Genomic DNA, 14,007 nt, shown 5'->3' with positions numbered 1-14,007 from the left:
TCCAAGGCCTGCCCTGCTCGCCCTATCAAAATTGCCCTTTGTATACGGACAGGCTCCTAGGCCAATCTGGTAGAGACGTCTAAACCTCCAGCCAATGCAAGCGCAAGAGTCCCTTGGGGCGGAGTCGCTGGGAGTTGGACAGCCATACCTGTCGAATAAGGGAAAGCCAATGAGTCACGGAAGCCTGACGACCCCGCCAATAGAAGATGATTAAGGCTAGGCCTGGAAATAGCCAATCAGATTGGGGAAAAAATTAAATTCCAGCGCCTAGGCAACAGAGAGGGAGGAGGTACGGTCTTTATGAATGATGTTGCGCTAAGGGTTTGGCTGTCCCCCTAATGGGAGGTTAAGAGGTGGGATTACGGAGTGATTGGCACGGAGATTGGCTAATGAGCGCACGTCATAGGAAGCCTGGTGTATATTGGGGGCGGGAGCCCTCCACCTTCGCCAGGGAGGGAGCGGCAGACAGACGGCTGGGCCAATGGGGGCGCGGCGAGGGCGGGAGATTTGAATCGCGGCGGAGGTTGGGCCCGAGGTGAGGCTAGGCGGGCGCTTCCCGCGCGCTGGGGCTGGAGACCCGCGGGGGAGCTGCCGGCGGAGTGTCAGCCGTTCCCGGGCTGTGTGCGCTAGCGGGGTGGGAGGCTGACGGAGTCAGGCCCGGGCGCTGCTGCCCGGCGTCCCTGCCGCAGGGTGGTGAAGGGAGATGCGCGAAGCCAGCCCTGCCCAGCACCTGAGCAGGCGGAGGGCCGCCTCCAGCTCCCCTGCTTAGCAGCGGAGGGGTCGGTGGGTCGCTGCCGCGGGCGGTGCCTGCGGTTAACTCCGCAGTATTTCCATTTTCCTCAGGGCTCCCAGCTGAAGGCGGACTCTGGCGTGGAGGACTCGCCGCTCCTGCTGCCAGCAGCCATGGGGGCTGCTGAGAGCTTCCCAGCTACGCCCACTTCGAAACCCTTCCTCAACAAGCACCTGGCACACGTCAGCGACCCCCGGTCCCCCACACCTGGGATCCTGAGGACCCCCATTGAGGTAAGAGGCGATCACAGGTTCATCCTGCCTGTGCCAGCCCCAGTCAGACTAAAAACAGGACTGTCCAGTCTGGTGTCCTTACCCAGTCCTTCCGCTCCCTACCCCTGCAAATCAGACCCTCTCACTCAGTATGTCTCACCCAGACCAGTGGGCCTGTCTAGTCCTCTGCTGCTCATCTGAGAAGGATCTGAACATCAGTTCTGCTTTGTCTTTGCCCACTATGCATCTGTCTCCCTGCTCTGGTCACAGTGCCTGAGCTATGTCCATTTGTGCCCGACTCCATCTCTTTTTCAGGTGGAGAGCTCCCCTCAGAGAAGCCCCTTGGCTGAGCCCCAGGAAGTGGTGACGGCAGCTGAACAGAGCCAGAGTTGGGACCCTCGATCGCCAACCCTCGGTATCTCACGCACCCCTATGAAGGCTGTGATGGCTGGTAAGTATATGTTTTCTTTTGGAATGTGGCTTGTCGTATGGGCAGATCAGGGTTTCGAGCAGAATCATTGTCTTCATTCCATTTCTTGGGGGCTCTGGGCCTTTCCCTTATGGAGACTGCTCCCCAGACTCCCAGATCCTTCAGGACTGGGGATGGTTCCTGAGCTCCTTTCCCTGGTTCAGTGTACCCTGTTCACACACTGCCTCCTAACCACCACAATTCCCTCAGGTTTTGTGCCCTCTAGATATTTACAGGTGATTCTTGTTTTATCTTCTTTATTCTTGGCTCTGTTGAGCTGGGTGAACTTAGCTATTGAAGTCTCCCACCAGAATTTCACCACTCTGGCTCCCTGAGCATTTCTTAATTCTTCTCTGAGCACACTTCAGTTTGTCACTACCTTTCTGAGATTGAAGGGTCCAGAGCTGAGTACACTAACTCAAGTGTGGTCTTGCCCCCTCCCCTGGGTCTGATAAGGTGTCTTATCCTCACCTTCTCCCCAGACACCATAAATTGTTTGGTGAAGCAGCTCAGTGAGGCCTTTGGGGCAGAGACCATGGAGCAGGAGTCACTGCTGGAGGAGCCATTAGACCAGGGACCAAATCTTGGAGCTGCCTGTGCTCCAGAGGAGGAGACAAATGGAAAGAACCTTCGGGGGGAAGGCTCTGCCAGGGATGCGTCTCAGGAAAAGATCCCCATGTGGGGTGAGGAGAAACAGCCACCTTCCAACACTTGTACTCAGCCTGTAATGAGACCAGCTCACTTCACTGACCCACCCCGCACCTCAGGTAAGTGTATGGGTTTGGGGCCTCCCCTGGTGTGGGGATTGGACGTTCTGGAGAACTGACAGGGGTCTCTGTTGTGGTCACCCAATGGAGGATATGATTAAGGAGGTGAGAGGGGCCAGGATGTGGAGAGGGTGTCAGTGTGGGGTAAGAGGGGGTCTAGAACAAGTGAGAGGGATCTCCCTCAAAGGTCATAATGGGGAGTAGTGTGTTTGCATGTGTCCTCAGGAAAAGTGAGTTAATCCTAGAAAGCAGCAGCATTGGCCCCCTCTTACTCCCTGTGCCCCTCACAGCCTGCATGTGGGCAAGGAAATGAGTTTAAGGTTCAGCTGGAATTGTGCAGTCTTGCAGAGGTGTAAGAGTGGAAAACCCCAGGGTCTTAGTCTAGTTCTGAAAGGGGAGAAAATGTGGACAGACAGATGGGTTCAGGACCCAACTCCCCCACCCACACCAGCCATATCCCCAGAGCCATTCTGGTTTGCTTCTCCATAACAGTTTTTTGTGCATCTCACCCTGCCCTACAGACACCGGTTGCTGTCTTCATCACCCTACCCCTGCTTCCTTCCACCCCTTTATATTCCAGATGAAGCACATCCACTGTCTCCTTTCCCCACCACCAGCCCCATGCTGTTAATTCCCTGCCTGCCCCTCTCTGTTATGTTTTAATTGGCTGTTAAGTCATCAGGACCAGATTGTATTCATCCAAGAGTTCTTAGGGAACTTAAATGTGAAATTGCAGAACTACTAACTGTGGCTTGTAACCTATCATTTAAATCAGCTTTTGTTCCAAATGACTTGAGGATAGCTGATGTAACGCCAATTTTTTAAAAGGGCTCCAGAGGTGATCCTGGTAATTACATGGGAGTAAGCCTGGCTTCAGTGCTGGGTAAACTGGTTGAAACTACAGTAACTCCTCACTTAACGTTGTCCCAGTTAATGTTGTTGATCAATTAGAGAACATGCTCATTTAAAGTTGCAAAATGCTCCCTTATAACGTTGTTTGACAGCCGCCTGCTTTGTTCACTGCTTGCAGAAAAAGCAGCCTATTGGAGCTAGCTGGTGGGGGCTTGAAACCAGGGTGGACCAGCAGCCCCCATCAGCTCCCCCAAGTTCCCTATGCGGCAGCCGCCCAGCAGGCTATCCATTACCGGCAGTTCAGCTGTCCCTCCCACTACTGCCATGTGCTGCTCCTGACTTCTGCCTTGGAGCTTCTCCTGGTTGCTGTGTTGGGGAAAGGGGGGCTAAGGTCAGTGTGTCCCCCTCCCTCCTGCCCCCGCATGCTTATGCACAGGGCTCAGGACGGAGGAAGCTTGCTGGCAGCAGCTGCTGTCTCAACTTGCTGATCTACTTAAAAAGGTAATGTACTTAGAGTGGGGTCAGCGCACTTAAAGGGGCAATGCGCATCTCTCTCTCTCTCACACAGGAGCCAGCAAACAGAGCTGTAAACAGGGGAGTTTGAGTGAGAGTTTGCAAGGGGAGTTTGTGGGGAAGACTAAGAGAGCCAGACAGAGGAACAGACAGGCTAGTGAAGGGAGTGTGTGGTGGTCTGGCAGTGTTTTGGTGCTCGTTGGGGGTTTATTTTGCTGTGGTGGTGGTGGTTTGGTTTGTGTTTCCCAGTCTAACAGGACTTAAGTGAGAAGGCTATGACAGATACAGAGGCAGCAGTGGTAGTGACCCAAGTAGTGGAAGACACAATGAGGATGACTGGATGTGGAAGCTGTGGCATGTACATGATCCTGGAGGGGGTACCTGAAAAGAGTTTCATCTGCATGAAGTGCCACCTGATAGAGCTGATGGAAGAAAAGATCCAAGGATTGGAGATGCAGGTAGAAACTCTGGTCGAGTTTAGAAGGGGGTTCGAGCGGATGATGGAGCAAAGACATGAGAGGCTGAAGGGAAAAGCTCAGACTTGCAGATGGAAGCAGGACCAAAGAACTCTGAGGGGAAACTGCTGGGTGAGGAGAGTGGACAGTGGAAACATGTGACTAAGAGAACCAGGCAGAGGAAAAGACGGGCTAGTGAAGGAGAAATAGAACTCAGGAACAGGTTTGCGGAGTTGGAAAACTAAGAAGGGGCACAGCAGGTGGTCACTGAAGGTGAGAGGGCAAGGAAGAAAAGAGCAGCTAGCCCTATAGGAAGAGGGGAAGAGTCAATAGAGATAACAACACCAAAAATGAGCCCCAGGAGGATACAGGATGGATTGCAGAGAATTGCAAGGGACAATAGGAATCAAGAAGCCTGGCAGCCAGAGGGAACAAGGGATAGACCGCAGAATCGCACCATCACCAGGAAAAGGCAGGACTACGTGATTGGGGACTCCTTACTGAGAAGAAATAGACAGGCCTGTAACCAGAGCTGATCCAAAGAACAGAAGGGTGTGCTGTCTGCCAGGTGCTAAGATACGGGATGTGGACCTGAGGCTGAAGAGGATCCTAACGGGAAAGAATCCACTGATTGTCCTTCATGTGGGAACAAATGATACTACTAGATTCTCACTGAAACGTATCAAGGGATACTATGCCAGACTGGGGAAGACACTTAAGGAAATCGAGGCTCAGGTGATCTTCAGTGGGATTCTGCCTGTTCCTAGAGAAGGGCAACAAAGGTATGACAAGATTATGATGATCAACAGATGGCTCAGGCAGTGGTGCTATAAGGAGGGGTTTGGGATGTTTGGCCACTGGGAAGCATTCCTGGACAGAGGACTGTTCTCTCGGGATGGACTTCACCTGAGTAGGGAGGGAAATGGACTTATGGCTGGAGTCTGGCACAACTGATTAAGAGAACTTTAAACTAGGAATCTGGGGGAGATGGTTGGGAGAGGTCCAGGTAATCTCCACACCGGATTTTAACATTGAGAGGGAAGAAAATGAAATAAAGGATACAGCCATGGATAGGAGAATGGACATAAGGAGGAAGGGTAGTGTAGATACCAGTCTAATAGGTGATATTGGCAGTAGAATGTCTGTCTGTGCCTAATAGGGTAAAGAATGTGAGAGAAGACACAGCAAAAATTAAGATGTTTGTATACTAATGCGAGGAGCCTAGGTAACAAAATGGAGGAACTAGAGCTATTGGTGCAGGAAGTGAAACCAGATATAGGGGTAAACAGAAACACGGTGGAATAGTAGTCATGACTGGAATACGGGTATTGAAGGGTATGTGCTATTTAGGGAAGACAGAAATAAAGGCAAAGGTGGTGGAGTAGCATTGTATATCAATGATGAGGTAGACTGCAAAGAAATAAGTGATGGAATGGATAAGACAGTGTCTGTCTGGGCAAAAATCACAATGGAGAAGAAAGCTACTAGAGCCTCCCCTGGGATAGTGCTTGGGTTGTGCTGTAGACCGCCGATATCCAATTTGGATATGGATAGAGACCCCTTAATTAAAAACATTAAAGTAAATACTAATGGGAATTGTGTGATCATGGTAGATTTTAACTTCCCAGATACAGACTGGAGGACAAGTGCTAGTAACCATAATAGGGCTCAGATTTTCCTGGATGCGATAGCTGATGGACTCCTTCACCAAGTTGTTGCTGAACAAACAAGAGGGGATGCCATTTTAGATTTGATTTTGGTGAGTAGTGAGGACCTCATAGAAGAAATGGTTGTAGGGGACAACCTTGGTTCGAGTGATCATGAGCTAATTCAGTTCAAACTAAATGGAAGGATAAACAAAAATAAATCTGATTAGGGTTTTTGATTTCAAAAGGGCTAATGTTAAAAAATTAAGGAAACTAGTTAGGGAAGTGGATTGGACTGAAGAATTTGTGGATCTAAAGGCGGAGGAGGCCTGGAATTACTTCAAGTCAAGGTTGCAGAAACTATCCAAAGCCTGCATCCCAAGAAAAGGGAAAAAACTTATAGGCAGGAGTTGTAGACCAAGCTGGATGAGCAAGCATCTTGGAGAGGTGATTTAAGAAAAAACAGAAAGCCTACAAGGAGTGGAAGATGGGAGGGATCAGCAAGGAAAGCTACCTTATTGAGGTCAGAACATGTAGGTATAAAGTGAGAGAGGCCCAAAAGCCATGGAGAGTTGGACCTTGCAAAGGGAATTAAAACCAATAGTAAAAGGTTCCATAGCCATATAAATAAGAAGAAAACAAAGAAAGAAGAAGTGGGACCGCTAAATACTGAGGATGGAGTGGAGGTTAATGATAATTTAGGCATGGCCCAATATCTAAACAAATACTTTGCCTCAGTCTTTAATGAGGAGCTTAGGGATAATGGTAGGCTGACAAATGGGAATGAGATATGGAGGTAGATATTACCACATCCGAGGTAGAAGCCAAACTCTAACAGCTTAATGGGACTAAATCAGGGGGCCCAGATAATATTCATCCAAGAATATTAAAGGAACTGGCACATGAAATTGCAAGCCCATTAGCAAGAATTTGTCATGAATCTGTAAACTTAGGGGTTGTAACGTATGACTGGAGAATTGTTAACATCATTCCTATTTTTAAGAAAGGGAAAAAAGTGATCCGGATAACTACAGGTCTATTAGTTTGACATCTGTAGTATGCAAGGTCTTGGAAAAATTCTTGAAGGAGAAAGAAGCTAAGGACATTGAGATCAATGGTAATTGGAACAAAATACAACATGGTTTTACAAAAGGTAGATCATGCCAAACCGACCTGATCTCCTCCTTTGAGAAGGTAACAGATTTTTTTTGACAAAGGAAACGCAGTGGATTTACTTCAATTTCAGTAAGGCATTTGATACAGTTCCACAGGGGGAATTATTAGCTAAATTGGAAGAGATGGGGATCAATATGAAAATTGAAAGGTGGATAAGGAACTGGTTAAAGGGGAGACTACAACGGGTCATACTGAAAGGTGAACTGCCAGGCTGGAAGGAGGTTACTAGCAGAGTTCCTCGGATTGGTTTTGGGACCAATCTTATTTAATCTTTTTATTACTGACCTTGGCACAAAAAGTGGGAATGTGTTAATAAAGTTTGCAGATGACACGAAGCTGGGAGGTATTGCCAATACAGAGAGGCACCGGAATATCCTACAAGAAGATCTGGATGACCTTGTAAACTGGAGTAATAGTAATAGGATGAAATTTAATAGTGAAAAGTGAAAGGTCATGCATTTAGGGATTAATAACAAGAATTTTTGTTATAAACTGGGGACGCATCACTTGGAAGTAACAGAGGAGGAGAAGGACCTTGGAGTATTGGTTGATCACAGGATGACTATGAGCTGCCAATGTGATATGGCTGTGAAAAAAGCTAATGCGGTCTTTGGATGCATCAGGCGAGGTATTTCCAGTAGAGATAAGGAGGTGTTAGTACTGTTATACAAGGCACTGATGAGACCTCATCTGGAATATTGTGTGCAGTTCTGGTCCCATGTTTAAGAAGGATGAATTCAAACTGGAACAGGTACAGAGAAGGGCTACTAGGATGATCTGAGGAATGGAATAGCTGTCTTATGAAAAAGAAGCCCTTGAGGAATTCCACCATGATTTCAACAATTTCCATCCCACCATCAACCTCAGCCTAGACCAATCCACACAAACTGTCCTTTTCCTTGATGCTACTGTGCTAATAAGCGATGGTCATATAAACACCACCCTATACTGGAAACCTACTGACCGCTATACTTGCCTCCATGCCTCCAGCTTCCATCCAGGACACACCACACGATCCATTGTCTACAGTCAAGCTCTAAGATACAACCGCATTTGCTCCAACCCCTCAGACAGAGACAAACACCTACAAGATCTCTATCAAGCATTCTTAAAACTACAGTACCCACCTGCTGAAGTGAGGAAACAGATTGACAGAGCCAGAAGAGTACCCAGAAGTCACCTACTACAGGACAGGCCCAACAAAGAAAATAATAGAACGCCACTAGCTGTCACCTTCAGCCCCCAACTAAAACCTTTCCAGTGCATCATCAAAGATCTACAACCTATCCTGAAAAATGATCCCTCACTCTCACAGATCTTGGGAGACAGACCAGTCCTCGCTTACAGACAGCCCCTGCAACCTGAAGCAAATACTCTCCAGCAACCACACAACAAAAACAACTAACCCAGGAACCTATCCTTGCAACAAAGCCTGATGCCAACTCTGTCCACATATTTATTCAAGTGACATCATAGGACCTAATCACATTAGCCATGCATCAGGGGCTCATGTACCTGCACATCTACCAATGTGATATATGCCATCATGTGCCAGTAATGACCCTCTGCCATATACATTGACCAAACCGGACAGTCTCTACTCAAAAGAATAAATGGACGCAAATCTGACCTCAGGAATCATAATATTCAAAAACCGGTAGGAGAACACTTCAACCTCTCTGGTCACTCAGTAACAAACTTAAAGGTGGCAATTTTGCAACAGAAAAGCTTCAAAAACAGACTCCAACGAGAAACTGCTGAGCTTGAATTAATATGCGAACTAGATACCATTAACTTGGGTTTGAATAGAGACTGGGAGTGGCTGGGTCATTACACATATTAAATCTATTTCCCCATGTTAAGTATCCTCACACCTTCTTGTCAACTGTCTAAATGGGCCATCTTGATTATCACTAAAGATTTTTTTTCTCCTGCTGATAATAGCTCATCTTTAATTAATTAGCCTCTTACAGTTACTTCCACCTTTTCATGTTCTCTGTATGTATATATCTTCTTACTATACGTTCCATTCTATGTATCCGATGAAGTGGGCTGTAGCCCATGAAAGCTTATGCTCAAATAATTTGTCAGTCTCTAAAGTGCCACAAGTACTCCTGTTCTTTTTGCGGATACAGACTAACATGGCTGCTACTCTGAAACCTGTCCTATGGAAGGAGACTCAAAGAGCTTGGCTTGTTTAGCCTAACCAAAAGAAGGCTGAGGGGAGATATGATTGCTCTATATAAATATACCAAAGGGATAAATACCAGGGAGGGGGAGGAATTATTTAAGCTCAGTACCAACGTGGACACAAGAACAAATGGATATAAACTGGCCATCAGGAAGTTTAGACTTGAAATTAGATGAAGGTTTCTAACCATCAGAGGAGTGAAGTTCTAGAACAGCCTTCCAAGGGGAGCAAAGGAGGCAAAAGACTTATCTGGCTTCAAGACTAAGCTTGATAAGTTTATGGAGGGGATGGTGTGATGGGATAAACTAATAGCCTAATTTTGGCAATCTTTGACTATTAGTGGTAAATATGCCCAATTGCCTGTGATGGGACACTAGATAGGTGGGATCTGAGTTACTACAGAGAATTCTTTCCTGGCTGGTGTCTGGCTGGTGAGTCTTGCCCACATGCTCAGGGTTTAGCTGATCGCCATATTTGCAGCTGGGAAGGAATTTTCCTCCAGGGCAGATTGGCAGAGGCCCTGGGGGTTTTTCGCCTTCCTCTGCAGCGTGGGGCATGGGTCACTTGTTGGAGGATTCTCTGCACCTTGAAGTCGTTAAATTACGAGTTGAGGACTTCAGTAGCTCAGACATAGTTCAGAGGTTTGTTACAGGGGTCGGTGGGTGAGATTCTGTGGCCTGCGGTGTGTAGGAGGTCAGACTAGACTATCATAATAGTCCCTTCTGACCTTAAAGTTTATGAATCTATGAGCCTCTCATAGGGTGTGTGTCTGACTCTGTTTGCCACGCTGTCTCCCCTCCCTCCATTTGTGCTGCCTTGTAGAGTGTGAGGCTACATTAACAACAATGTGTTAACCACTCAGGGCTCAGTCGAGTGCTAGTTCATCATTTAGCAGTAAGGCATTCCCTGGGAAATATTTCACCCTCTGGCTCCACCACCTCAACCATGCTTCATAATCATCATTGCTGTGTATAGTATTAAATTGTTTCTTTAAAACTTATAGTGTGTGTGTGTGTGTGTGTGTGTGTATGTATGTATGTGTATATATATATATATATATATATATATAAAAAAATAGTCTTTTATCTGGTGGGGAAAAAAAAATTCCCTGGAACCTAACCCTTCCCCCCCCCCATTTACATTAATTCTTATGGGGAAACTGGATTTGCTTAACATCGTTTCACTTAACATCGCATTTTTCAGAAACATAACTACAACATTAAGTGAGGCGTTACTGGACAGTAAAGAACAAAATTGTCAGACACCTAGATGAACATAATTTGTTGGGGATGAGTCAACATGGTTTTTGTGAGGCATGATTTCCCTTTACTAATCTACTAGAATTCTTTGAGGGGGTCAACAAACATGTGGACGAGGGGATCCAGTGGATATAATGTACTTAAATTTTCAGAAAACCTTTGACAAGGTCCCTCACTAAAGGCTCTTAAACAAAGTAAGATGTCATGGAATAAGAGGGAAGGTAGTCTCATGGATTAGTAACTGGTTAAAAGATAGGAAACAAAGGGTAGAAATAAATGGTCAGTTTTCAAAATGGAGAGAGGTAAATAGTGGTGTCCCCCAAGAGTCTGTACTGGACCTAGTCCTATTCAATATATTCATAAATGATCTGGAAAAGGTGGTAAAGAGTGAGGTGGCAAAATTTGCAGAACTAATCAAGATACTAGACTTCAGTCCAAAGCAGACTGCGAAGTGCTACAAAGGGAATTCACAAAACTGTGTGACTGGGCAACAAAATGGCAGATGAAATTTAATATTGATAAATGCAAAATAATGCACATTGGAAAACATAATCCCAACTATACATATAAAATGATAGGGTCTAAATTAGCTATTACCAATCAAGAAAGAAATCTTAGTCATTGTGGATAGTTCTCTGAAAATATCCACTCAATGTGCAGCGGCAGTCAAAAAGGCTAACAGAATGTTGGGAAACATGGATAGATAAGACAGAAAATATCATATTGCTTCTATATAAATCCATGGTACGCCCACATCTCAAATACTTTGTGCAGATGTGGTTGCCCCATCTCAAAAAAGAGAGATTGGAATTGGAAAAGGTTCAAAAAAGGGCAACAAAAATTATTAGGGGTATGGAACGGCTGCCATATGAGGAGGGATTAATAAGACTGGGACTTTTCCTCTTGGAAAAGAGACTAAAGGAGGATATAACAGAGGTCTATAAGATCGTGACTGATGTGGAGAAAGTAAATAAGGAAGTGTTATTTACTCATAACACAAGAACTAGGGGTCACCAAATGAAATTAATAGGCAGCAGGTTTAAAACAAAAGGAAATATTTTTTTCACACAACACACAGTTAACCTGTGGAACTCTTAGCCAGAGGATGTTGTGAAGGCCAAGACTATAACAGGGCTAAAAACAGAACTAGATAAGTTCCTGGAGGTTCTAAAAACAGAACTAGATAAGTTCCCTTGTCCATCAATGCCTACTAGTGAGGATGGACAAGGATGGCGTCCCTAGCCTCTGTTTGCCAGAAGCTGGGAATGGGCGACAGAGGATGGATCATTCAGTGACTGCCTGTTATGTTCAGTTCCTCTGGGGCATCTGGCATTGGCCACTGTTGGAAGATAGAATATTGGGCTAGATGGGCCTTTGGTCTGACCCAGTATGGCTGTTCTGATGTAGGAGAGAAGGAGAAAGATGCATGATAAAAAGCATTGCTAGTTTTAAGTGAAGTGCATTTAACTGGTAAGGTTAACCAACTGCTACTGGGTTGAGGGGCACAGTTTGTGGTGTGCCTCAGCCAGAGATGGCAGTTTGCTCAAGAGAATGTCTACGGGTGAGAGGTGAAGGGGCTGTAATATGGGAGCGCAGTTTGGAGAGGAGTTTCCTCTATGTGAGGCAGGACCTGTGTCCTTGCTTATGAGCAGGGGGAGAAACTCTAGCAGGTGGCAGTGACAGGGCAGAGGGACCCCATAGCCCTCAGGTGGGGAGAGTAACAAAGGATGTGGGAGATGACAGTGAGATTAGGGAGCCATTGGACCAGTTTACCTCTGTGTGGGGTGGATTTGAGCCTTTAAAACAGGATTGAGCTCTTTTTAAATAAGATGCTTTAGTTTACTCACAAGGCATTGGGTGGTGCAGAAGTCACTAGCTGAAATTCTCTGGCCTGTGCTATGCAGGAGGTCAGACTAGATTATCATAAAGGGCAGAAGGGACTATAAAATTGCTGAACCTCTAACTGAAGCGCAGCTGCTATTGATTGCGACTTTCTTTCTCTCCAGGGGGCAAACCCACAAGACGCAAGGCCAGCAACAAAGTCTTGGCAGCCTCTGGTGGTACCGGGCGCTCTCCCCTCAGCATCCTACAGGACGACAATTCCCCAAGTACTCTCACTCCTCGCCAGGTGAGGAGTCTTAGTGGGAGTCTTGTGGGATGAGGCATTAGGACCCCATTAGGGGCAGAGTGAGGATGGAGCTCCTTCAGGTTCTAAACACCCCATGACCTCAGTTCAGAATTGTTTCACCCCAGGCCTGGCCCATTCCCCAGAACTCCTGGATGCTAATTTCCCAAACGATGGGGCTCCAGTCTCTTTGGAGAGATGACTCGGGCTCACAGACCCCTCAGTGCTGAGAGTTGGTTTCTAAGTTCCTTTTCCCTTTTTGGTCTTATCCTCTTAAACTCCCACTAAATAACCTGCTGTGCCTCCACTCTCCCCCCACACCAGGTTTGAGCCTCCTCAGACACTTGCAGATGGTCCTCACACCTCTCACCATATCATGGCTTTGCTATGCTGGGTATGCCTTCCTCTTTGAAAATCTTCCCAGACCCTGGCAAGGAGGTGTTTACTAGCCCCTGTGGGGTGTATCAAGGCATAGATGTAGCCAGAGGGATTTTAAAATGTTTGTTCACCTCATGGCCCCTGCATATTTCTGACCTCTGCCTACCTTGAAAGGACTGAGGGGCCTAGAGCTGGGTGCAGTATCCCATGTAGGGTCTCACCAGAGCCCCAGAGAGGAACACTTCAGACTAACTTGCCTTTGCACTTGGTAATATTCTCTCCTCTCCAGGGTAAGAGGCACCCATCGCTGTCAGAGAACCCGAGGGAGTGGAAGGAGGTGGCAGCAGATCCAGGGTGCAGCCTCAAATCAGGGGGCCGAGCCTGGAATAACTTGAACAAAGAGAATCAACATTGTCACTTGGTGGAGAATTAAAGGGTTTGGGGGGTCAGCTTTCCCTTGGACTCCTGACAATAACCCTTTCTTCTATCTATGCTTCTGGAATGGAGCCTTCTAAGGACAAAGGATCCTGCCCTTTTGGGTAGGGACACCCTGGGCCTGTAGTTTCTTCTCACCCAACCTTTACAGGGGGAGAGGATGAACAGTAGTTCCTTTTCTCTCCCCTAATTTTATGCATCTCTCTTTTCATGTACAGGTTTCTGTGCTATGTGGCTGTTGGTCTCTGAAACCTCACTTGCACTGCCTCAATGTATAAGCCCATGCATGTGGTAAATAAACACATTTTAAAGACCATCTGGCTGCACTAGTGTCTTGCTGCATCCTACCAGGGCTAGCAGTCACCTCCTTGCCCAGTGCCTGTCCAGTTGCTGAATCTTGGGCCCAAAACAATTAGGTTCTTATGGGAGGAATCCCCCACCAACCTTGAAGGGAAGTAGAAACTGATCTCCAGCATGCAATGGCATATGCCATTTGAGCCAGGGTCTGTGACATGCTAAGAGTGGTAGTCACTAGTGAAGTGAGAAGAAATATTGCATATGGGGAGCTATAGTCAAAGGTTAAGAGCTGTTCTGCGGCTAGGGGGGTACCTCACTTTAGAATGAGAATATGGCATGCTGGGAGTTGTACCCCTCCACTCCTAAGCATTGCATGCTGGGTGTTGTCTCTTTGGCATGGTAGTTTCTGTTGTAAGTGTGGTCATAACTGCTTTGTTGCTGC

General features: G+C 46.7%; 1 protein-coding gene across 3 annotated transcripts; it reads left to right on the top strand.

The window, feature by feature from the left end:
• The first annotated feature begins 61 nt into the window (after positions 1-61).
• CDCA3 (cell division cycle associated 3) lies at positions 62-13,582 on the top strand. Of its 3 annotated transcripts, none has more exons than XM_084645180.1 (6): positions 62-289; positions 844-1,023; positions 1,318-1,453; positions 1,954-2,238; positions 12,337-12,458; positions 13,123-13,582. In XM_084645180.1, exons 2-6 carry the CDS (start codon positions 904-906, stop codon positions 13,264-13,266), a joined length of 807 nt encoding a protein of 268 aa, XP_084501306.1. In that variant the 5' UTR covers positions 62-289; positions 844-903; the 3' UTR covers positions 13,267-13,582. The 3 variants fall into 3 exon arrangements, with proteins under 3 accessions (XP_084501306.1, XP_084501307.1, XP_084501305.1); XM_084645181.1 differs by lacking the exon at positions 62-289 and adding an exon at positions 335-353; XM_084645179.1 differs by lacking the exon at positions 62-289 and adding an exon at positions 436-535.
• Positions 13,583-14,007: the final 425 nt, after the last annotated feature.

This window comes from Lepidochelys olivacea, assembly GCF_965140295.1.
Source record: "Lepidochelys olivacea isolate rLepOli2 genome assembly, chromosome: 1".
NCBI classification, from domain to species: Eukaryota; Metazoa; Chordata; order Testudines; family Cheloniidae; genus Lepidochelys; species Lepidochelys olivacea.
The sequence above is the reverse complement of the archived record's forward strand: the minus strand, read 5'-3'. Positions and strand labels throughout refer to the sequence as shown.